The sequence below is a fragment of the Amphiura filiformis genome, chromosome 2, assembly GCF_039555335.1.
Source record: "Amphiura filiformis chromosome 2, Afil_fr2py, whole genome shotgun sequence".
NCBI classification, from domain to species: Eukaryota; Metazoa; Echinodermata; class Ophiuroidea; order Amphilepidida; family Amphiuridae; genus Amphiura; species Amphiura filiformis.
In genome coordinates, this window is record NC_092629.1 from 82004901 (window position 1) to 82031189 (window position 26289).

The 26289-nt window shown below is 37.1% G+C and overlaps 3 protein-coding genes across 4 annotated transcripts in view; 1 reads left to right on the plus strand and 2 right to left on the minus strand.

Moving 5' to 3' along the window:
- LOC140143944 (uncharacterized) overlaps nt 1-12450 on the plus strand; it is a 98172-nt gene extending 85722 nt beyond the window's left edge. The window contains exon 2 of the mRNA XM_072165783.1: nt 12335-12450. Coding sequence (XP_072021884.1) covers nt 12335-12450 — 116 coding nt within the window. The remainder of the gene's footprint in view (nt 1-12334) is intronic.
- Nucleotides 1-26289, minus strand: part of LOC140146699 (protein-tyrosine sulfotransferase 1-like) — a 200790-nt gene that overhangs the window by 112561 nt on the left and 61940 nt on the right. For both annotated transcript variants that reach the window (XM_072168572.1, XM_072168571.1), the window contains exon 3: nt 20938-20988. The gene's annotated coding sequence lies outside the window, so the exon portion shown is untranslated. The remainder of the gene's footprint in view (nt 1-20937; nt 20989-26289) is intronic.
- On the minus strand, nt 18494-19345 carry LOC140143956 (uncharacterized). Its single transcript, XM_072165791.1, has one exon. It carries the CDS (start codon nt 19343-19345, stop codon nt 18494-18496), a length of 852 nt encoding a protein of 283 aa, XP_072021892.1.

The following is a 26289-nucleotide window of genomic DNA, read 5'->3' on the forward strand; positions in this document are numbered from 1 at the left end:
AAAAAAATTGCAAAAAATAATATAAAACACTACTGGAGTAAACATTTACACATCACACAACAAACGCACGTGAAAAACTACTGGAGAAAATATCACACATTTTTTTTAATACCTTTTTTAGTCTGAAAGGGGATCATAAATATTTTTGAATATGAAGAAATATGATTTTTGTGTGTGTGTGTCTGAGAGACCCACTGTAAATTCCCATTCCAATTTGCAACAAGAAAGGTGTTTTTTTCTATTTGAAGACATGGATTAAAAAAATAAATAAATAAAAAAAACATTTCGCATTTGACTGTTTTTGACCTGCTACAGGAAACATACATGTTGTTTTTTTTGCCTTATTACCTCTATTTTAAGCACTTGTTCCCAGTTGCATAGAATGGGCTCTAATAGTAGCGTCCCTTTAAAATGAATTTTGCCATAGCACATCTGAGCCAAAGGGATAGCAGTTGCCATCATGATTAATTTCAAAGATTAATCGCTATTGGTATCTCATAAAGACTTGGCACTAATCAATAAGGGCCGTCATTTCATGGGTTGTTTGGCAACGTGACACTGACTGGGTCATAAAGGCTTATTTAAGATTTATTAACATCTTTTGGTCGTACTCAGAATTAATTATTTGTGAGTATAGTGCAATTTCTGTACCTTGTGCAATAAACCAACTAAAATGGTATAACAATTGAAATGGCAGCCATATTGGGGGACTATTTAAGATGACAGTGGGACAGGTCTCTAGTTTGATTCCACAACTATTCATACATCACCAGTTTTACCTTACGGAGGCCACGGAGTGACATTGTATTGCATACCCTCTATTGTAAAAATTTACTTTAGTGAGGTTTAACAATTTCAAAAAAATCTATATATACTAAATTGTTTGTTTCTTAAATTTTATTGAGTGTTGATTTCTTCCAGAAATTGCCATTTGACAACGACACTTTCTTGCATGTTATTTAGGAAAACATCAACTTTAAAAGGCCAATCAGTGATTTGTTAAATACCAAAACATCCTAAAATTAATCACTAATCTAATTATGCCATTTCATAAACAAGCATTATTAGTTGCATTCACATTCTCGGACATATGTCCGGTGGAACTTGGTCGGTGCAAGTTGCTCGGAGCAGCGGTAGGTTGCCAGGAGTAGTGGCAGTGTGAATGATGATCAGCGTAATTTAAAGTTCCACCACGCGTAAATCCCAACAATTTACTCCTCACATAACCCATAGGTGTATTCTCCACCCAAGCTTTGCTGCTTTGTCTGGAACCTTGTGTAAGTTTGACCTTTTTTGGTCGCAGAAATTACATTTCTCAAAGTCGAAAAAGGTTGCAGAAACACACAGAAAATGCTCAAAAAGGTTGAAAACAATGTGAAATCATGAAAATTGAACTGAAAATGAATGAGCAACAAAAAAGCTGCAACTGAAAATTTCAGTTCTAATTTTTTTTAATTCTCCACAAATTGTGTTTTCACACAATTCAGTCATTCATTTTTCCAGAGAGTAACTACTTTGCACAATTAGTATACTCCCTAATTATGTAACGTAATCTAGCACAGGGAGTTGGATGTCATTTATGTCAATAAAATGGATTTTATGATACATTTGTACAATATAGCTTCTTTTTCTAGCTTCAAATTTGCAGCAAATTGCAAACTATCACCTCTCTAGAGTATTAAATCCAATTTTGATGGGGTTTTTACAACATGAATATTGTAACTCACAGCAGGCAACCATCACTTCCCATCATGCATTATTTTATAGACGTGGGCAATAATTATAATAAGCTCTGAGGGTAAAATTTCCAAACCTTAAATTGGTTTAAGTTAGCACAGTTAGGGTATCAGACTTCAGTGCAGAAGGTCCCGAGTTCGAGCCCCATTGTGGGTGGAAAATGTTCTTGTGAAAATGTGACCTGTACTGATCCACTCACGCTCAAGTCAGAAATTTTGAAAATTGAGTTTCTACCATTACTAACTTGCCCAGTACTTAAACTTACTGATATTGAATCCCCACTTTCAAAACAATTCTTCGCTTAGGGTGTTTTTATTTGAGTAAAATCCTCAATTAGGGTTACTTTGACAAACTTTCAACATCCTCGCTTAGGGTTTTTTTGAAAGACAATTCATGTGGATGCTTATAACTTTTATACATGAGTGCCCCCCCCCCCACCCCGGGCACTGCCCTATTAATATAGCAACAAATAGCAATGCATGATGGGACAACTAAATTTGCTGCTCACAGTCATAACCTGAACATGAGTTCAGTTATTACATGTCTACAGAAAAAATATTGATTTGCTCCAGAAGTCGAACTTGGTGTGCTCGATCAAGCAAAATGAATCTTTAGTCACGAGCGTAATATCAGGTTTCCGTCTTTTCATCCAATATTCATGCATATTAGGCTCTGTATTTAGGCTAAAATATATGCCAAAACCTCATTATTTATATTATATGATTCCTGAGATATGAACGCTTTACCTTGCAGAAAATTATGAAATATGAAAAAAAGATCAAGCTCCTTTTAGTTTGATCTTCAAATTGATTTCTGCGACTAATGTCTGCGACTTACTTGATTGGAATGCATCGCAATATGAGGTAGCACTGTGTAGACGCACTCATTGATAGCTATGATTTATACCTACGATAAACCTACAAGAATTTACCTAGAAGATTTCTGGTAGTCAACTAGCGCTCTGCATATTAAAGATCGATAAATTTAAAAATAGATGGGAAACCTTTATTTGCCTTTATTTCTGCAAAAAAAGGGTCCTCTTCCACTGTAGTCTGTACGGTAATTTCTTTTAAAGTTTACAATTCCTGCCAGGCATACAATGTACTCCTTAAAGACTACAAATATACAAATATGTTCACGGAATGTCAGCACAACTGATCAATGTACAATGGATAGTTCCATAGACATCACAAACTAAATGTTGCAATGATGATGTTAACCTCCCAGAAGACTTAAATGAAGATGCACCATAAGCAACATTGCTACACGTGCAACTGCAAACTGTGTCCACAGCCATTGCGTAAAGTATACACATAACACACACAATGTTTAACATTTGAACGTTTGTTATGAACAAACCAATGTAACTGACAAAGGTATAGACCTTTTTCTCAGATGTCACCAATCAATCGATATTGGGGTCCAGCATTCGAGTCATCAGCTTTCGCGCGATCAACTTTGCGCCACACTAGGCGTCCTGCGCGGAATTGCCAGCTCGCAGTACGCGTTTCATTCGTCACGGTGTAAAAGTAAACAAAAATGTGAAACAAAACAACATTAATTTTCAAATAGCATGACGGGTTTTCCGTATCTTTTTGTATTTTGTGGTATCAAAACAATCTGAAACAAAGGTAACCAGTATACAGTTCCCTTTAAAACATTTATTTATAGAAGCTACAGTGAAAGATGACAGAACTGAGGAGAAAATATGCAGTATTTGGTGTTTTCACACTGTGGGCATGTGGGAAACGCATGCGTGTTGTTTGCTTTAATTGTTTACATCTGAGACCCCAATATCGATTAGGTGACATCATCAGAAAAAGGTCTATTGCTTGAGTCCGAGTCTCAGGCTTGAGCTGGCTTCACCACTAAAAACAGTTTCTGCAGTAACCCCTGATATGTGACCTACAATAAAGTCAAAATCAATTCAAGATTTAAACATAATTTCTCATATTACAGGCTGAAGTTGAAATCAATAAGCACTTGAAAAAAAAATCCCCCTTAGATCTATTGATTCACTCCTGGGAATCACTAGCATAAAATTCAGTGGACCAAATATCTCCAAAACAGTCATTTCTTTCATAATGCAAGAAAAGGTTCCATATTTATATTTGTTTTTATTTTTCCTCGAAAAAATTAGCATGGCTATAGATTTTTTTTGTATAGAATTACAAGCAAAATAGCAAGATGTGTTTATCACTTGGGAATAGAAGCCAATATTTTACAAGGGGGTGGTATATATTATATTCCATTCACATAAGACAGTGTATGGAAAATTTGCACAACTTTGTAAAACTCTGAACTCTAAATACTTATTTAGTACGTCCATGGTAATATCTTCCACTAGGACAGTAAGTTTTTCAAATGTAATTGGTCAGAGTTAATCATTTTAAAACCCATACTCCCCTGTATTATAGCTTTACCTATATCTTCCACAACTGAAGCAAGTATTTCAAATGGAAGTTACCCAATTGTCTATTCTATTCAAAACTCATACTCCCTCTGTGGAAGACTTCAGCTAAATTTTCCACAGGAAGTGGAAGATTTTGGAAATATCTTCCACTAGGAGAGTAAGTTTTTCAAATGTAATTGGTCAGGGTTAATCATTTTAAAACGCATACTCCCCTGTACCTATATCTTCCACAATTGGAGAGTATTTCAAATGAAAGTTACCAAATTGTCTATTCTATTCAAAACTCATACTCCTTCTGTGGAAGATGTTAGCTAAATTTTCCACAGAGGTAGTGTGGATTTTAAATGGAATAGCCCAATGATGCTGGCTCGCTGGCCTACATTTTCTCACAAGCAGTCTAGACTAATGTTTGTCTAACAATAATTCTGCATGCAGAATTCGGCAGCTTTCTTCATGGTGTAATGCCTGCGCAGTTGAAAGTACCCAGGACAATACTGTATAAGTGGTAATTTTCGCGTACAGTTATTTTCGCGATTTAGATTGAGAGACACATTTTCGCGATTGCCCAGTCCTTCCCTACACTAGTACATAATTGCATATATTCGCAAGGTGTTATTTTCGCGGATGGAGCTCTAATCACGTAATTTGCGCAAATAAATCCCTAAATAAATCCCTCTAGATATTACCACTTATACAGTATTCAGTGTATGTATGTGATACGTAAGACTGGATGTATGTGCAAAGTCTCAGTTTATCAAAGTTACTAAAGAATGAAAAATTAAAAACCTAAATTTCTCTAAAGCTTCTGTTATTAAAATTTTTTGGTCAACGTTTTTTACTGTCCTTCACTGTAATACTCAATATTGCTCAATCATTTCTACATGTAGATTTGTCTGACATAATACATCATATCTTTGATCATGTATTGTAGCATACGTCATTGCACAGATACTACAATGTAAATCAAATGTAAATCAAATGTATCTCAGAGAAATAAATCAAGTCAAAATTAGGAGAAATCATTTGCATGCAAACTACATGTTAGCAAACTGAATAGTATTGATCACAATTACTTTTAGCAAATCAAATCACTAAACACATCAAATCCTATAGTCTTACCTTAAAATTCGGGTTTACATAGTATGATGGTTACTATTTTGTACAGGACTAAATATGCCACATGTTCAATTCCACATGATAAATTAATACAGTACATGGAGTCTATCACCTCCACATATACATTTAGGGTTGCCAAATTGGGAGTTGTCAAAAAAAATTCAGCCCAAATTATGGTTAAATCATCAAAAAGTCACCCAATTTTTCTCTTAAATATTGATTTCTAGGAAGACGGAACACAACCAAAAATCACAGCAACCTATGTCAAAATACCACCTACTTTGCTCTTGATTATTACGTTTTGAGTGTAAGCGTTAAAAACTTGCAATGAAGTTTTTCACAAATTGCCCAATTGAGCCACAAGATCGCAGGTTTGGCAACTCTGTATGCATGATGAGGATGAGTGATTTTACAATAATAGGCGAGTGACAATATAATTATGTCAACTTTCTAAGATTATTCAACTATTAAATCATATTGTTGAACTATTCATCACAGAAGGTATCTTACCCTTCCCAGAATCCTTTGCAACATAATGCATAACCTAACTACATCAAATGAATCTCCCATGGTATTCATGTTGAGAATAGACTGGCTAAACATGGGTTGATAGAAGTCAAGAAATAAACACATTTTGCAAGATCTGGATGCTCTGTTTATTGCGGTACTTTTTGTAACTATTGATCCATGTTGCACAGTACAATAGGAAATCAGTGATCAGTACAGAAAATTAAAATGGGAAGAAATGCATTGTGGGAAGTGTAAGTTATCTTCTTCTCTGACTATTCATCATCTTAAAGCTGCGCATCTGCAACTTCTTGGAATCCTACAGTCTCAGGTTGCACTATAGTATTAGAAGACACGTCTCCCGTCTTTGCACACTTTTTTATCCACTAATTATTGGGTAAAGAAATACCGAAACCGTTATCCTTCATGTTTCCACTTCAAAATTTGTGTTTTCTTCAATGTACAGCTATTTACTGAAGACCCGAACTTCTGTAAAGCATAGTGAGGTCGTGTAGGTACATGGACAGTTGTTACCCAGCTGGTGTTTCTCTGAGACAAGAATTCTTGTCTCAGGTGTTTCTACAATGAACATTATTTATCCGCTTTGATATGGCATGAACCACCTCAGGAGGATAACTGATTAATGGAAAAGCATACACCAACGGCATCACCTGGTACATTTCCACAGAGCAGGGACTGGAAATTGAAAATGAGGTTGTAAGCTGTAAAATGCTCTACTGGTCTCTTCAAGAAGAGCTGTTTGCACATGTGGCCATTAAAGTGTTAAGAATTTAAAGAGTCATAAAGAGGAGCTATAAATCGCTCTTGCAAATTCAAATTAAGAGGAGTTGTAGAGGAGAGGAGCAATTGACCTTCTCAAAAGGCAGTACATGTACCTCACAGCTCTTGCAAATTCAAATTAAGAGGAGTTGTAGAGGAGAGGAGCAATTGCTCTCCCTCTCAAAAGGCAGTACATGTACCTCACAGAACTTGTTACCCGCCATCGCATGGCACAGTAACACTATGATTCGGAAAATGGTGCTCTGTGCAAACATGAGGAAGGCTAAAAATCAAAAACTGTTAGAATCCCTAATATCCTACCAATGCTATATGTTTCATGCAGGTACAGTTTAAAGAACAGTGCATAGACATGCATAGTTAAGGTGACGGGAAAAACCCCCTATTCTACGGGCGGACGGACCTTTCAAGTAGATTCTTTGCAAAAAAAAATTTCTAAAAATGTTCAGCCAAAATTAATGAATTTTGGCCCCACATTGGCTGATTTTTTCATCGCCTAATGGAATAATTCTAGGACCTGTGGTATTCTAAAGGCTAACAAAATCTTCAGTGCCATGTTAATACAGTAATAGATTGAGGCGTAGAGACGAGGGACTGTACACAGATCCAACCTAGGCGAAATGTCAACCGTGCTAGCATGGTCAACCATGGTCAACCATGGTCAAAACATGGTTGACCATGGTTAACTATGGTCAGCGATGATCAGCCATGGTGGCTTGACCATGGTCAACCATGGTCACCATGGTATACCATGGTCACCATGGTATACCATGGTCGACCATGCTTTAGCATGGCCGAGCATGGTCAGCCATGGTCTTCACCTCACTTGACCATGGTTGACCATGGTCACTTTTAAGTATACCATGGTCAACCATGCTTTATCATGGGTGAGAGTGGTCAGCCATGTTCATCACCTCACTTGACCATGGTTGACCATGGTCACTTCAAGTATACCATGGTCAATCATGCTTTAGCATGGGTGAGCATGGTCAGCCATGGTCATCACCTCACCTGACCATGGTCACTTCAAGTATACCATGGTCAACCATGCTTTAGCATGTGTGAGCATGGTCAGCCATGGTCATCACCTCACCTGACCATGGTTGACCATGGTTACTTCAAGTATACCATGGTCAACCATGCTTTAGCATGGCTGAGCATGGTCAGCCATGGTCATCACCTCACCTGACCATGGTTGACCATGGTCACTTTTAAGTATACCATGGTCGACCATGCTTTAGCATGGCTGAGCATTGTCAGCCATGGTCATCACCTCACCTGACCATGGTTGACTCTGGGTAGTGAATGAGAAAAAGCGCCCTCTGTTGTTATTAATCATATTTAATGCGTATTTACAACGTTGTGAATAAATATTTGACACCATAGAATATAAAAACTAGTAATTTGATAAGTTAAAATAAGATTTTTACCGAAATAAATCTAAATAATATGATTATGCAGTTTATTCCGTTAAATATTTACCCCATAATTTCCCTCATTCTTCAGGCCCTGCCCTCTATCGGGTGCTAATTTAAAGTTTAAGCTTGATTGCTATTGTTTCTTTCTATTGTTTCTTCACTATGGTCAAACATGCAAATTTTTGACCATGGTTGACCATGGTCACTTTAGATAGACCATGGTCTCTGGCCGTGGTGCCATTTTTCAAAAACATGGTTGACCATGGTTGACCATGGTCAAAAACATGGTTGACCATGGTCAAAAACATGGTTGACCATGGTCAAAACCCTGGTTGTTGAACTATGGTTGACAATGGTTCAACCATGGTCAAACATGCTAAGTTTTAACCATGCTATTGTTTCTTTCTATTGTTTCTTCACCATGGTCAAACATGCAAATTTTTGACCATGGTTGACCATGGTCACTTTAGATAGACCATGGTTGACCATGGTCTCTGGCCGTGGTGCCATTTTTCAAAAGCATGGTTGACCATGGTTTGACCATGGTCAAAACCCATGGTTGAACCATGGTTGACCAGGGTTAACCATAGTTCAACCATGCCTTTTTCGCATAGGTAGGAGACCTACTTGAACTTGTGGCAAACATGTACCTGAGCAGAATACATAACAACAGTGCAGTTATATATATTAACCCTAACTTTCCAGGTGCTCTTTATTGAATGGAAGGGAAAGAAGGAAGGAATAAAAGAGAGATGAACAAAGTTGTTTGTTTGCGATGGGATTTGAACCCAAGACCCATTCCAAGCCCTAAGTCACCCACCAGTAGCTATTGGTGTTTCGCTGGCCCAGCCAACCAAAGCATCCGTAATCATAACTACAATGTAATAGTGAGATTGCATCATCAGATCTTGTGGGATGCATGTATGCATTGAAATATGCACTGAAAAGTTTTGAGATATTTTCTCAAAATAAGAGCTATCTTAAGAACCACTGAACCAATACTAGCCTTGCTTGTACTCATTTCATATGCATTTTACATGCCAATTCCAAATATGGTCATGAAAATTTACAATTCTGTAAAAAACAAAATTAAAACATTTTGGCTGCAGTGACATGTGACCGTGTGTACTCAGGGGATCATATATAAAAGCAATTAAGTTATTTAAGTCAATGGTGCTCAAATTACTCACTAAATGCAATTAAGCTGTACATAGCTTCCCTCTCTTTAAATCACTTGTAGCAAGAAATGCCCCATTAATTGCTTTTATCATGTGACATGATCATGTGACATGATCAAATAAAGTACAGCAAGTCACTGTCAGTCAAATTTGCAGTGTAATCTCTCACGTAATTCCCTCATCCAACTAACAAGCTGGAAATGCAACAATGTCTTGACGTATCTCGAGTTCTTCACGTAAAAAAATTCATTTTGCTCTATTTATTTCCATTAAGTTATCAAGTTGAGCTTCCATGCTTCATTCCACTATAAATCGTCAAGTTATGCTTCTTCAAATTTTGTTGACAAGATCAAACTCAAAATAGTCGCTACAAAAATACGCCTGAGATTTCTTTAATGGCGATTTGACAGATTTTCCCCGCGCAATTTCCGCTCATCTTAGATGATTCTTTTGACGTCTTAATGGGACAAAGAGGGAGGGAGGAAACGGGGTGAGTCTCAAGAGGGACAGCTTTATTATTGGGCTGTTCTAAGAAGAGGTGATGTACCCTCTGATTGACGTGTTGATTGTTATTAAGCCAGCATCTAACCAATAATGGTTTTGTCATAATGGTTAATACAGCCATACAAATAAGTGTCATGCTGTCTTGAAACTTGGAGGCTGTATCACAGGCTACTGAGTTGGTCTGAGCTTGAGTGTTTCCAAAAACTTTTATTTCCATCAAATATATAGACCTTTATTGAAGATATGTCTGAAGCCATAATATTTTCTCTTAAATTCTAAATTACACAGCCGTGACGTTAGTCACGGCTGTGTCTTTTTTCTTACAGGTTCTTTCTTCTTCTTCTTCTTCTGTCAATTTTTACATTGCTCTAGCACTGACATGCTTACATCGATTTTGACCTAACTTAGTCACAATGATCATTCACCGTGCACCTACAAGTTACATGAAACTCATGGGGTCAAAGGTCACGCAGAGGTCATAGGGGTCAAAAACGTGATTTCAACTAAAAATGCATCTTCTCCCACAAATTACATAGGACAGTGACGCCACTTGCACACATGTATTGTAATTACCTAGTGTCTATAGGGTGTACACAGATTTGGGGTCAAAGGTCATTAAGGGGTCACTTCCGGTATAAAACGAAATATCTCCAAAAAATTTTATTAGCTAAGAAAAACGTAGGACAGTAACGGTATATGCACACATAAATTGTGGTTACCCAGTGTATATGTGGTATTTTTTAATTTGGGGTCAAAAGGTCATTAAGGGGTCACTTCCGGTATAAAACGAAATACTTATAAAATGCATCTTCTTCCACAAATTACGTGGGACAGTGATACCACTTGCACACATGCATTGGTGTTACCCAGTGTATATGGGGTGTACACAGATTTGGGGTCAAAGGTCATTAAGGGGTCACTTCGGTATAAAACGAAATATCTTCAAAAAATTTTATTAGCTAAGAAAAACGTGGGACAGTAACGGTATATGCACACATAAATTGTGGTTACCCAGTGTATATGTGGTATTTTTTAATTTGGGGTCAAAGGTCATTAAGGGGTCACTTCCGGTATAAAACGAAATACTTATAAAATGCATCTTCTTCCACAAATAACGTGGACAGTGATACCACTTGCACACATGCATTGGTGTTACCCAGTGTATATGGGGTGTACACAGATTTGGGGTCAAAGGTCATTAAGGGGGCACTTCCGGTAGAAAACGAAATATCTTCAAAAAATTTTATTAGCTAAGAAAAATGTAGGACAGTAACGGTATATGCACACATAAATTGTGGTTACCCAGTGTATATGTGGTATTTTTTAATTTGGGGTCAAAGGTCATTAAGGGGTCACTTCGGTATAAAACGAAATACTTATAAAATGCATCTTCTTCCACAAATTACGTTGGGACAGTGATACCACTTGCACACATGCACTGGTGTTACCCAGTGTATATGGGGTGTACACAGATTTGGGGTCAAAGGTCATTAAGGGGTCACTTCCGGTATAAAACGAAATACCTTCAAAAAAAATTTATTAGCTAAGAAAAACAAAGGTCAGTAACGGTATGTTCATATATGAATTGTGGTTACCCAGTGTATATGTGGTATTTTTTTAGTTTGGGTCAAAGGTCATCAAGGGGTCACTTCCGGTCTGAGACGAAAAACCTTCAAAATGCCCCTACTGCCACAAGTAACATGGCATAGTGATGCCACATGCAAATGTACATTGACACTAGCCAATGTCTATGGGACTTTCATATATTTTGGGGTCAATAAGGGGTCACAGCACGGCTGTGTTCGTGGTCTTAGACCACAGCTAAGTCTAGTTGTAAATTCTGTTTTCTTAATATTATACCATTTTCTGTTTTCTTAGAAAAATCTTGTGATATTTTTTGTACTAAGACTGATGGAGTGACACGCATTGGTGACATCAGCTCTAGTAGTAAATTCCAATTTTCTTTGCTTTACCTCTGTAGTTCGGCTCAAAATTAAAAGGTGACATATCTGACTGTAAAAGCTAACATTTTATGGAAAAGAAATACTAATCTACTTTTTATGGAAATGTTACAATCTGGTTTTAAGGTCATGCTTTCTGGGGTGTATGGATTTCAGTTAGAATAGCTTATTTCCTAATTGCAAATTCTTGTAAATTGTATGATTAAAGTCAAGCTTTTACCTTACACAAGAAAATAACAGAAATTACGGGAAAAAATGTAAGCGTTTTCATAAAGTTACTATTTATATAAAAAAATGCATTGATTACGCAAATTGCAACTGAGTGTGAATTCCCGATTCATTGTGCTAAGATGGAGATAATGGGCTATTCCATTTAAAATCCACACTACCCCTGTAGAAGATTTTGGAAATATCTTCCACAGGGGGAATATGAATTTCAAATGGAATTAACACATTAGCAGCTCCATTCGAAACTCACTCTCCCTCTGTGGAAGATTCAGGTTGAATCTGTCTCAGAGGGTGTATGACATTCAAATGGAGCTGCCTGATGTGTTCATTCCATTTGAAATTCATACTCCCTCTGTGGATAATATTTCCAAAATCTTCCACAGGGGGAATGTGGATTTTAAATGGAATAGCCCAATTCATCTGATCTTTATACAGGTCTGCATTTACACATATTACTTGTGTTCACATTGTTAGTCGTACACCCGGCGGAACTTGTTCGTCGCAAGTTACTAGGAGCAGCAGTAGGCGCTGCCAGGAGTAGTGACAGTGTGAACAAAGGTCAGCATAAGTTCCGCCAGATGTACGTCTGACGATTTACTCCTGACAAAAGTTAGGAATAGTGAACAGGGTCCTCCGTCAGGCGTAAGTTGCAATGTAAACGCTTCTACTCCTGGCACCCAGTGTAAGTTTGACAAAAGTAAGGAATAGCTAGCTGGGTGTAAACTCCGCCAGGCGTAAGTCGGGGCGTAAATTGCAATGTGAACGCTGCTACTCCTGGCACCCAGTGTAAGTTTTACCTTTTGTTGATCGGAACTAAGACATTACATATCGTGTGATTGAAATAGGTAAATAGGTCACACAAACAAACACCGGAAGTGGTTGATGATGTTTACACCAACCAGGAGTGAATGATTGGTAGAACTCAGTTGGCGTAGTGCTAGGATTAGGCTAGGTGTGAACACGTGGTAGGAGTAGCGAAAATATTTGTGGAATTTTCATCAATGTTAGCGTAAGTTTACGTCCGGTGTAACTCAAAATGTGAACACGACTAGTATCTTATTGTCAGCTGCTCAGGGTCAATGTCAACAGCCACTAAGGCTCAATTATTAAATCAGCGACAAATTTGGAATGTCAATGGCTTCCACGTTATTCATCTCTTTTCCTTGGACTTCTTTTAAAAACATAAGAGTTTCAATTAAAGTGTGGGAGTGTGCATCTGTTTTGGATTCACTTTTGATAACAACTCAACAATGGATAAAGTTGACTGACCGACTGACTGACAAACACATCAGACAGACGGATGGAAGGATAGATGACTGGATGGATCAAGAGATTTATTCATGATATAATTGATGGATCAACTTATTAAAAAATATTGATTCATCAACATTATTTAATATTATATATAATGCTATCTTCAGTAGATAGCAAATAAGGCATTCTATTAACCATATTGTAACATTTGCTGAGATTAGGATGCCCTCCATATTTGTCAAAATTGTGTTTTTACGTGATTATAATACCATACTGATGCAAGAATAGTCCCACCTTCGAGTAATGTCCCACCCCAAATTTTCAAAAAATTTCAAAAATTAAAAAAGTTATTTATTTTTTCGGCTTTGGAGTGTCCCTGGACCTAGACCTAAATGCTAGGATCATTCATGGTTGACCTAAAAAAAATTTTTTTTTTTTAAATTGAATTTTACACAGCGTTTTGTGTTTTTAATATGAAAATTGATATCAAAATGCATTCACCGTGCAAAATTCATTTTTTTTTTTTTTTTTTAGGTCAACCTTGGTCCAGGGACACTACAAAACCGAAAAATAAAAAACTTAAAAAAAAAAAAAATTTTAAATTCGAGTATACTCGCGTCTGTACGGTATATTTAGTAAACTAACATACCCTGCAAAAATCAAGATTTTAGGTGCTGTAGTTTTGTCAAAATCCGAGATTTAATTATTACGATTGAAAAATTAGTCAAATGCGTACACGATGTTCATAACACAGTACCTACATGGCGTGCGGGACGGTCATAACATATCAAAAGAACTGTTCAACAGAGTGGCTCGCATTGGTGACATAATGCGCTGGACCAGCGCATTGTGTCACCAATGCGAGCCACTCAGCGCCGCTGGTATTAGAGATTTTGTTTGTATTGCCTCATCTGTTTACGCCAAAATTAAAAGAGGACATATCTGACAGTAAAACTAACATTTTGTGAAAATAAAAATAAAATTCTATTTCTTTTGCAAATGTTACAATATGGCTCTAAAGAATGCTATTACCGTAACCACCCGGGTATAAGCCCACCTTCAGGTATAAGCCCACCCCCTATTTTTCAAAACATTCTGGGAACAAGGGTGCACTCGGCTATAAGCCCAGTACTAAATTTTGGCCAAGTTCTTAAATCAAATCAATGCTTTTCTCTCACATTTAAAAACAAAAAAAATATTAGCTGATAATTAACATTCCACACTTAGAATGTTAAGAAATTGACATAGATGATAGAAATTACTGGTACATTGGGCATATACAAATGGGGATGATTCCCGGAGATGATTTTTCTTATTCTAAATTCAAGTACTAGCCCCTCCCCGGGTATAAGCCCACCCCCATTTTGAAGTGAAATCTGCCATCTAGGGGGGTGGGCTTATACCCGAGTGGTTACGGTATTAGAGTAAATATGCTTCTTTTTCATTAATTCCTATACACTGCATGAACTGTGAGTAAAATGGAACAGGTTCCGCTGAAGTGGAACAAAGATTAATGCAGACAAACATTGGCTTCCTGGCTTCCTCCATTCTCATTCAAAGCACATTGAAAAAAAAAACACCCTAAAATAAACATTGTCTAACTGTATGCTCCACAAATGTATTAATATCTGTGCATTGCATAAAGTCTTGGGTGCAATCTTTTTATCCTACCTTTGTTTTGATTTAAGGTTTTTAGCTAGCTGCATCCCAAAAATGCAAAAATCTGAATTTTGATGAATTTTATTTATTCCCTTTAATCAATGGGCTATTCCATTTGAAGTGCATACACCCCCTATGCAAGACATGACCTTAATATCCCACACAGAGGTGTAGATATAGTCACACATTTTAGGATGACCCTATTTAAAATTCACACTCAACTGTGTGGAAGATTAAGTTCTTCCATAGGGGTGTATGGATTTCAACTGGAATAGCCCAATTCTAATGCTTGCAATCAATCTATAATAATAATAATAAAATAATAAAACAGCATTTATCCACGCTTTCTGAATACTCAGATTCCTCAAAGCACGCCACGGGTTGATATGCTGCCAAGCCCCAAAGGGCAGCGCAAGTTGACCTCAATGCTGAGTGTGACAGACAACAGGCCGGGCTGATCCCCTGCTCTATAAAAAAAAGGCCTGCAACTTTTACATGTCCAGATATTGCTCTTCTGGTACATGGGACCACCATTTTATGTGACTCTCCAAACCACTGCATACTATGCACCCACTGTGGTGTCTGCACGTTTAGGGCCACAATCTATCTGCAGTTATCTATATGAACTCTGTGTGCCATTAATGCCTCTAACTCAAAGACATGTAGAAACAAAGCAATCAGCAGAAAATTTGGCCCTGTAAGAAGATACCATCAAAGTTATCAACCACATACCCCGTAGCATTTCACAGAAATTCACATCTCAAATTGCCTGTCTTCATAATCAACTCTTAATACAAGATTACATCTCATACCCATTATAACTGCCTACTAAATATTATTTCAGCAGTAAACTCCATCATGAAAAGCTTTATAAAGGTAGATGGTTAAATTTTTCATATATTTTGTCTTTATGATCTTACATGTATACCATAACCCTTCCCTTACTGTAACCCTAAATGTGACCTTTATCTATGCTGTGCACAAAAACCTAAACTATACTTCTAAACATAATGTTAAAACCTTAGCTATTCCACTAATCCAAAATACTTAACAAAAAACTAACAACACTTCGAGCTTGTCGGTTTAAAATAACCGGAAAGGATTTGCTCCATGATCTAATCTTGAATCTTCACAAAACCAAAACAAACAAAAAATAAGTCAATGATAACAATCATTAAATTTGAACGAATTCCTTATTACAACATTTACATAACTAGACTAACTGTCAAACACATATTATTTTGAACAAGGTCTGTTGGTATAGGCTTGACGTTGCATGAATTTGGCATTTTTATTTAAAATACCGTAAAAACTCGATAGTTAGCATATGTGCTTACTATCGAGTGCTTTTAAAACATGCAAACATGAAGAGCCTTATCCACAAAAGTGTAAAGGGTTTTGAGCAAATCATCGATCATAGTTATATGCGAGCAAGTAAACCTTCAAATTTGTGTCTCAACCCCATTAGCTCAGTTGGTAAAGCGCCAGACTATGGTACAATTTCATGTTTTCAAAAGCGCTTGATAGTAAGCACATATGCTTACTATAGAGCTTTTACAGTAAGAACAAAGCAAACAACAAAATAAACTTAGCACTTACACTTATGTATAATTCTTAATCATATTCACCAAATGTTACATTATTTCAAGCAGCAATACTGATATACACAAATATGATCATGCCATTGTACTCACACGATCACACTATATTGACTTTGGATACAGTAGCAAGACCTGAATAAACAAAAAGTAGCCAAAGATATTTAAAAGGGAATGTTCATAACCTTTCCCATGGACATGATGCTGACCTTTTGTGAAAGGTTGCTAAGAGAAAGGTATTGCTATATTCAGTAGAAGGAAACAGTCAAGAATGAATGATAATCGAGCAAGAAAATAATCTTTAATAGCTAAGATTTGAGATTCATGTTTCATCATAAGTTTAATGCTGTCTTCAGTAGATAGCACTCTTAAGAATGGTAGCACTAGCAATGTATCAGCTATAGACAGCAACATTTAGAACAAAAACTAGGATTTAAGATGAATGTTTCATCATAAGTTCATTGCTGTCTTCAGCAGATAGCATTCTTCATAATGATATCACTGGCAATGTGTCAGCTATAGACAGCAACATTAAGAAGAATAGCTAGGAATTGAGATGAATGTTTCATCATAAGTTCATTGCTATCTTCAGTAGATAGCACTCTTAAGAATGGTACCACTAGCAATGTATCAGCTGTATAGACAGCAACATTAAGAAGGATAGCTAGGAATTAAGATGAATGTTTCATCATAAGTTCATTGCTATCTTCAGTAGATAGCACTCTTAAGAATGGTACCACTAGCAATGTATCAGCTATAGACAGCAACATTAAAAGCAAAAACTAGGAATTAAGATGAATGTTTCATCATAAGTTCATTGCTATCTTCAGTAGATAGCACTTTTAAGAATGATAGCACTAGCAATATGTCAGCTATAGACAGCAACATTAAGAAGAATAACTAGGATTTGAGATGAATGTTTCATCATAAGTTCATTGCTATCTTCAGTAGATAGCACTATTAAGAATGGTACCACTAGCAATGTATCAGCTATAGACAGCAACATTAAGGAAAGCTAAGATTCAAGATTGATGTTTCATCATAAGTTCATTGCTATCTTCAGTAGATAGCACTCTTAAGAATGGTACCACTAGCAATGTATCAGCTATAGACAGCAACATTAAGAACAAAAACTAGGATTTAAGATGAATGTTTCATCAAAAGTTCACTGCTGTCTTCAGTAGATAGCATTCTTCAGAATGATAGCACTGGCAATGTGTCAGCTATAGACAGCAACATTTTGAAGAATAGCTAGGAATTGAGATGGAAGTTTCATCATAAGTTCATTGCTATCTTCAGTAGATAGCACTCTTAAGAATGGTAGCACTAGCAATGTATTGGCTGTATACAGCAACATTAAGAAGAACAGCTAGAATTTGAGATAAATGGTTCATCACAAGTTTCATATTGCTATCTTCAGTAGATAGCATTCTTAAGAATGGTAGCACTAGCAACATAATCAGCTGTAGACTACAACAATAAAAAGAATAGCTAGGATTTGAAATGGATGGTTCATCAGAAGTTTTAAATTGCTATCTTCAGTAGATAGCACTCTTGAGGATGATAGCACTAGCAATGTATCAGCTTTAAACAGCAACATTAAAAGAAAAACATGGGATTTGATATTAATGTTTTAATCACAAGTTTTATATTGCTATCTTCAGTAGATAGCACTCGTGGGAATGGTAGCATTAGCAACATATCAGCTGTAGACAGCAGCATTAAGAAGAGAAGCTAGGATTTGAGATGGATGGTTCATCAGAAGTTTCATATTGCTATCTTCAGTAGATAGCACTCTTCATTCATTCATATTCATATTCATATTTTATTATCAAAAGGTGACCCGAAGGTCAAATTACATGATAAATTTACAAAGATAAAAACAACAAACATTCAAAAATATTTTTTAAAGAATTACATCTATAAAACACATAAAATGGTATAAAATTTCATTTAAAGAAACTAATATTGCACTTTTAAAATAGTATCATTAAATAATAAAAAAAAGAAAGAAAAGGAAAGCTACACATTGCATAATTCACTTCAGGAAAAGGGGGTTGATTTCACGGCCACTGTGCATGCAGGATACAATGAGCACATGAATAAAAAGAAAAATTACACATTACTTGTTTAGCAGGTCCACAAAGTATGGTATGGGACTATTTTGAAAGCGAGAGGTTCTGAACCGCAGTTGGGTGAATTTGTGCGCATTGCGAAGGTTGCGACCATGAGCACTTTGTCTAGATGGAGGAAGAAGATCTTTAGTACGGTCTGAGTCGGCAAGCCCTTCGCTAACCTTTCGACAATGATCTTCTCTTCTATCTGACAAGCGCTCAAGGTCGCAAGCTTGCACCGCCTCAACAGCATATGAGGTAAATCTCTGGCCTAAAATGATCCTGCATGCATGTCTTTGGAGTTGTTCAAGTGACTTTGTCTGATTTGTTGTTAACGAGGAGTGCCAGGTGACATCTGCGTACTCAAGAATAGGGCGCACATAACCTTTGTACACAGTAATTAGTTCTTCGTCATTGAAACCAAATTTTTTTAGCAGTTTTAGCATATACAACTTCTGGTTGGATTTCTTTGTTATTTCATTAACATTTTTGTCCCATTTCAAGTCATTTTGAAGGTGAACCCCTAGAATCTTAGCCTCAGTTACATAGTTCAAGGGCTTACCAGCTATCTTAAGCTCAATAGGGGGCGGTGGTTCATTTTTGAAACAGACCTGGATGGCCTGACACTTGCTAGGGTTCAAGCTAAGCTTGTTTTTGTTTGTCCACTCAGTGAACTCGTCCAGTGTATCTTGAAGCTTGCTTGGTTGGGTATACGGACGATTTTCAGCAAGTGTCAGGTCATCCACGTACTTCCAACAGTTGATGCTTGCATCTTTGGACTGAACTGCATCATTAATGATAACCTGGAAGCCAATTGGGGATGATAGCACTAGCAATGTATCAGCTTTAGACAGCAACATTAATAAGAAAAGCTAGGATTTGAGATGGATGGTTCATCATAAGTCAATTGCTATCTTCGGTAGACAGCAATCAATATAATTTTTATAGAAACAGCTTAATCAGTATTTTGGCCACCCACATTTTTGTCCTTTGAAAATGTAATTTTTACTGCAGATAACAAGCCTTGATAATCCGTATTGCTTTATATAGGTTATCTTTGTTTGTATAGTTAATATTCAAAACACTTCAAATTGTCAACCACTTCAGTACACACTCACCTAAGAAACATATATAGACCATGATGTACCTGAGATGTTGTCAATTCATCTTCAGTAGATAGCAAGCATTGGTTTTGTTTGTTTTGCTTTATAGGCTTATACAGCATTAGTCTCGGTCCCAGCCGATTTGTGCTCCTTCGTCACTAAACAAACCGTCTGGCGACAACCTCATAGTACGTCTTTTCTGATTGGCTGAACATCAACGCCATAAATACTGGCGTTAAATTTTGCTGTCAATCAACGCTGGGCTTCAGCGCATGCAGCGCCTGATGGACAGCTATGCGGTTACATAAATCCACACAATAATGCGTGAGTACGCGCTGCAAGTCAGCGTACATGAAAGGCGATATCCGACGATCGGCGCCTCAGTGGATGCTAAAGCTAGGGTACATTTTTCGTTTGCGGTATCTACAAAGAGTGGAGGGCCTGTGATGTTTAGTGTCACTTACACAAGTCACATCCTATAGCCAATTGAAAACAGTTTGTAAATTCATTAACCAATCAGCGATTGTCATTTCACAGGTTGTCGCCAGACGGTTTGTTTAGTGACTGAGGAACACAAACCGGCTGGGACCGAGACAAATACAGCATCTTTGCTTCTATATAGTTCAAGTGCAATACACTTCAAATTCCCAAACACTTCAAATTGTCAAAAACAAATTTAAAAAAAGTTTGCAAAAAAATTTTAAGAAGCCGTCATCACTATTCACATCTCTCACTCTGTTACCATAGTAACACACAAACTTTTCACAAACAACTTCAGGGAAACGTGACAGATTCAATTTCCAAAGCAAATTTTTGACAGAAACATTGCTGACACTGGAAAATTCTTGAGGCAATACCAAAGATGGATAAGAAATAGCACAACATAGTCTTTATTTTTATCCAGGCCGCGAGCGGCATGATAGAGAGACATGGCAAAACCGCTCAGCCGTATGGCGCTTTCCATACACTCGGAACATGGAAGTGTATTGGAAAGTGAATTTTGCAGCTGCCGTGACCACTGGTACGCACCGTTCAATTTGCACACTGAGTGATTGGAGCCTAACCAACACGCCAAATTTAAAACCGTCACAGAGACTCTCACCCAGTAATAATCAAATTTGTACTGTAATTAATTTGAAGGTTAGTTTTGTGGGGTTCATTATCAAACCCCAGCAGTTTTAGCTTGTATAAATATTATTTATTAACATAGGTCTACTTGTTTGTGATATTTTAAGTGTTTTAAAATAATAACAATCCCATTCAATTACACGGCAGACAATGGAAAATTCCTGAATTCGTCCTGCACACCACCTCAAAATGTGAAGAATGAAATGAGTAATTTGGCTTACCACTTACTCTGTCGATCATCCAGATATCCAAGTAAGAATCATCCACACTTTCTGAAAAGATAAAAATAAAACCATTTATGAATATAAAATCCATATGAGAAACACACATCCATAATTCCAAAGTGTGTACCTATCTTCAGTAGACAGCATGGTAAAGAAAGATGACATTAATCTTTATTTGATACGTTTGGGGATCTAGAGCTGATAAAGCTGTAAGCATACTAAAGGAAACTTTCTGAAAAACTACCTTCAGTATTTTTTCTAAATCTTGATCCAAATTGCATCTAAATATTGAGCTGTGAGTAGGACTTTGAGTATTTTTTCTAAATTTTGATCCAAATTGCATCCAAATATTGAGCTGTGGAAGCCTTTTCTTAAACCTTCTACAGGGGTATGGCAGATATCACTTGGATTTCCTACCGCCTGGCTATGAGTCTCATGTTTCAGTATTGATAAGATCCTTACAACCTTTAAAGAAACACACAACATTTTCACATAACCATGTGATGTTCAGTGCAGAAAATTGATATTGCGGTCAACATCACGTTTTGCCAATGGCTAGAGTACTTGGCAAAGCATTTTTTTCTGACAAAAACTCAAAAGAAGTTGACAAAATTGATATTGTAGTCAACATCTGATTTTACCTTTGGCTAGAATAGTATTTGACAAAGCGTTTGATACAACATGTTCACATAACCTTTTTTTGTGACGAAAAAAATCAAAAGAAGTTGACAAAATTGATACCACAGTCAACGTCAGATTAGTTGCCGATGGCTAGGATACTATCTGGTAAAGCATTTCAAGTGATACAGACACAATGACAGGTCTCTGTATAAATTTCCCCTGTGATTTCCTCCTATTTCCTACGCATCTTTGACTGATGGACCGATGGACTGGCTAGCGTTTTCCCTCAGGGGATGAATGACGAGTTGACACCGATCTAAGTTTGCACACTTGATACATTTTAGCTCGGTTTTTGAGGCTTTAATAAGCACTGTTGCTATGCATTGGTGTTAAATAGGTTTACATCTGTAACTCCATAGCATTTGACTGCTTGGTGATGCCGTCATTTGTAAGGAAGGAAGAGAGATACTGGGACAGGGTGAAAGTGAGAAAGGGAAGGCAGTGGAAGGGGAAAGAGAAGAGGGGAGAAAAGGGGATCGGAGAAAGGAGAGACAGTGGGTGATGTGGGGAAACAAGATGACAAATTGGACGAGGAAGGAGGATAGAGGAAGAGGAAGATGAGAGGAAATGAGGGAAGAGAGGAAATGAGAGAGAAAGAGATGGAGAGGTAGAGGGAATGAGATGAAAGAGATTGAAGATGAGATGAGAAGAGGAAGAGAGGAGAGGGGAGAGGAGGAGAGAGAAGACGAGAAGTAAAAAAGAGGAGACAAGTGTAGCAATAAACATAAAGAAATAAAGAGGAGCAAATTGGTGGAACGGTTAAAATGAGTATTTTGTAATTTAGCAATCCTCTTTTTATGACATGTTTCAGCAGATATAACGAAAAGCTTATTCCCAAAATTTCAGTTGATTTTGATTTTGTGGGTCAGAACACAGTTTACATCCTGAACCAGTTGACCTGGCAACAATCACTTTTCATGTTATCGTCACACTACAACGAATGTACACTATTAAAGGTCCAATCTTACAAATGCCAAAAGGCCAGTTCATCATTCTTTTCACACTACAGGGATAGCTTGGTAATTGCATATATGTAATGGATAGACTATATTTCATGCACTCTTACCCAATTTGAATTACTGATTTATCACACAAGTAACATCTATCTCATATGTAAGCTAGAATAGGCAGTCCATGGAACGCAAAATGCACAATAAACACATCAACTGGAATTGAGTTATCAGTGTCATCGCAGAGATTTCATATTGAACAGCCCGATTGCAGAGTAATATTAATCAGATTCTCTATGGACAGAAATTTCCACTGATTATGTGTCCCTAAATATAAAGATAATGAATAACTCATTTCAGAATAGAGAAGAGCAATTATATAAGATAATGTACAACTCATTTCAAAATAGCGAAGAGCAATTATATAAATTTAAAAAAGTGCTGTGATGTATAGTGCACTACGCACAGGCACAACGCCTAGACATTGATCCACAAGCCTGACAGCACACTTTACAGGTTGTCGCTGACCACTACGGCCCCACATCATTCCATAAACCATTTAATAAATCAGGGACTTTGCTTCTACAAGAGCGCACACCCTAGACATTCCACAAATAACCATCGCAACCAAGATTATCAGCTCCCGAGTTTTGTACGGGTTACAATGAGCAGTAAGTTCCTTGTCCAGGGGAATTTCAAGCTAACTGAGAGCATACTAGGCACTGCCAGGGTTCGAACCCACAACCTCTCACACCGGTCGAACACCTTAACGATTGAGCTAACTTGACTGCATATTAAATATAATGTATAACTCATTTCACAATAGTGAAGGGCAGCAATTATGCATGGAAAATCCAGGTTAAATTAGTGCAATAACATTGTGTCCCTCTGCATGTGTAGTGTGGGCCCATTTTTCCACAATTTACTTAGACACATTTTTCTAATGATAATTTATTGTCTGGCAGCTATTGCAGATGGGGCATTTTTCCCCAAAACCCTCATACGTATTTTTGGCATAAAATATTATGTATGTAGGGAGACAAAGTAGACATCAAGGGTTTAGGTAAAAGAAAGCAGGCTTTGCCGTTCGAGAGTTAGAGCAATTGCTCCCCATCATTCCCCTCAAATAAAGCTTTTATTGCTCGCCTACCTTTGGTGTATCAATAATAACCACATTATATAAAGTCCAGTAAAATGCTCTCCTGGTGCTCTCCTGTAGCACTCAAGAAGAACAATTAAAAGCTCCCCGGCAAATTTCAAACAACAAAGCCTGAGACTATCAGTAATAGCTGCCAGGTGCCATCCTTTTAGATGTGTACAATATAAAATGCAGAAATTATTCACATCTATCAAGGTGTTGCAGATAAGACCTTTTGGTTCTAAACCTTACACATGTTCATCTTTCCCCTACAAAAGGTCACCCACAGTTGATTCCATGTTAAAAAATGACAGCTTTCAATTTCTTGGTGATCATAAATATCCCTATAGCGAGTACAAGTAAGTCGTGATGATGCATCATTAATGAGCTAGCATGTCTCTGTTCATGCCTGGCATAACTTTCACCGTCTATACACTATATCAACACAATGCCGACTTCTTGGATTAGTTCCATAAATTGAGAAATCCTGCCTCGAGAACCGCTGAACCAATACTAGGCTTGTTTGTACTCATTTGAATGCATTTTTCATGAAGTTTTCAAATATGACCATTAAAATATGAAATTTTGAAATTTTTGAAAAATTTTATTTTTGGGGACTCTTTTTGTAACTCGCATCAATTATGAAAGGGTTAAGAGGACAACCAAGTTGTGAAGTATTTACAGCAACTCTAACTCTACCGTGGTATTCATCACATGCATATTGCCACCCTCACAAGCTGAGTGAGATACATAGTAGTACAGTTTGCACCTAATTTGTCATGGTAATAATTTGACACGAACATTTCAAAAATATTCTAGGGATGAGAAGAAAGAGTAGTTCATGGTTGGATATGTTTGTGTGCATGCAGGTCTTCTCAATGTTCTGCTCAAATGTGTAACTTGAAATTTGTTTGAGCATGTTTATACTGAGTACCTTATATTGATGGTGAGGTTCACTCACATCACCTTGCATTCTTCTTCACCCGATCTGTTTCTACTGGGGCCGTTAACACATATTCCTTGCATAACTCAAATTCACCAGCAACCACTCAGTAGAAACGCTGTTTGTTCTTCATCTTGACATTGAGCTGCTGTAAAAAAATACTGCAGCTAGCATAAAACTATGTTGGAAAATTTCTGCTGAGTTTGTTGCAAATCAACCCTTTTCATGTAAATGTAACTCAAGATATGTTATATCCATGGCTGAAAATTCGATTTTGGTCTCAGGGGTGGACAATGAATTCAGAAGAGCAATGAGCAAAGACATCACTTGTCTTACATTCCAGATGTTGAATGTACATCTATTCAGAACACTGAGCGACGAAAACCAAAACAAACAGAATTTTGTGTAACATCACTATTAATGTTCCCTGGCTTCTCAATTCGAATTATATTTCAAGATTTTAAATAGGCGTGTTTCTATTGGGACCATTTACCGGTAAAGAGACGGTAAAGGGATTAATTCTCCTCAACTGACCTTCCCTGCCATTTACCGGTAAATAGTCCCCACTATTTACCGGTAAATAGCGGTGAGAGTTTAGCGGTAGCATTTTCCTTCTTGAGGAAGGAAAATAGCGGGGACGCAAATAGAAATTCATTCCGTTCTGATAGAATGTGCATTTTACCGGTAAAATGCAGGGGACTCAATAGAAACACGCTTAAGGAGGCTTTCAAACAATTAGACCATGGCATATTTCCCATCAATTTGAATCAGCATTTAAATGGCCACAACAACAATTAAGGGTGCACACCACCAAAATAAAGTACCTGTTAGGCTGTTAAAACACACACACAAAAATCAGAAACAGACTAAAATATTTTCCTTCCCAATGAGATGGAAAAAAAATCTACTTTTTGTAAGATTCTTGTGCTATGCGCTAGTCAGGTAATCTGGGTCATGGTGTGAGTGATGCGCCATAAAGTCAACACTTACCTGAAACTGAGGGGAAAAAACCAATAAACATAAACAAATTGGCATTACAAAAACCATAACTTTACAGAGACATACGGATTTCACTCAGAAATGTTACTCTGTAAGTTCATCATGATAATAACTCAGTTTTCAAAACTGTCTGATTTGGTCTCATTGGATATCATATCATGTCGTATTACATTAAATTTTACCACTGACCTTCCTTCATAGTATACAACATTAAGGCCGGTCAGAGGGGAGCTGTGGCCTTGCTGTGTTTGCACTCAAATATTAAGACAAATAAAGCTGACACACGAGAAGCATAGTATGGGTTCTATAAAGGTGATCCTAAGGCTTGATATAAGGGGTGTCATTTCTTCCCATTGGCATTTGGGGGGGGGCAGGAAAATTCCCCAAACCTTTGTTTATTTAATTCTCCTTTACTTAAGAACCACAAGACCTATGGAAATAATGCAATTATTGGCTTTTGTGACTCATTTCCTATAACATGTATATTAATATCAAGTAGTGCACTGCAGTAAACATATGGCTCCATCCCGCTGCCTTAAATTATTCATTTTGCATCAAGTTATAATTTTACCTGGTGGTTTCTGCAAAGCTGGTTGTTAAATATGCATACACCAAACTACTTCACAATATTTGAGATG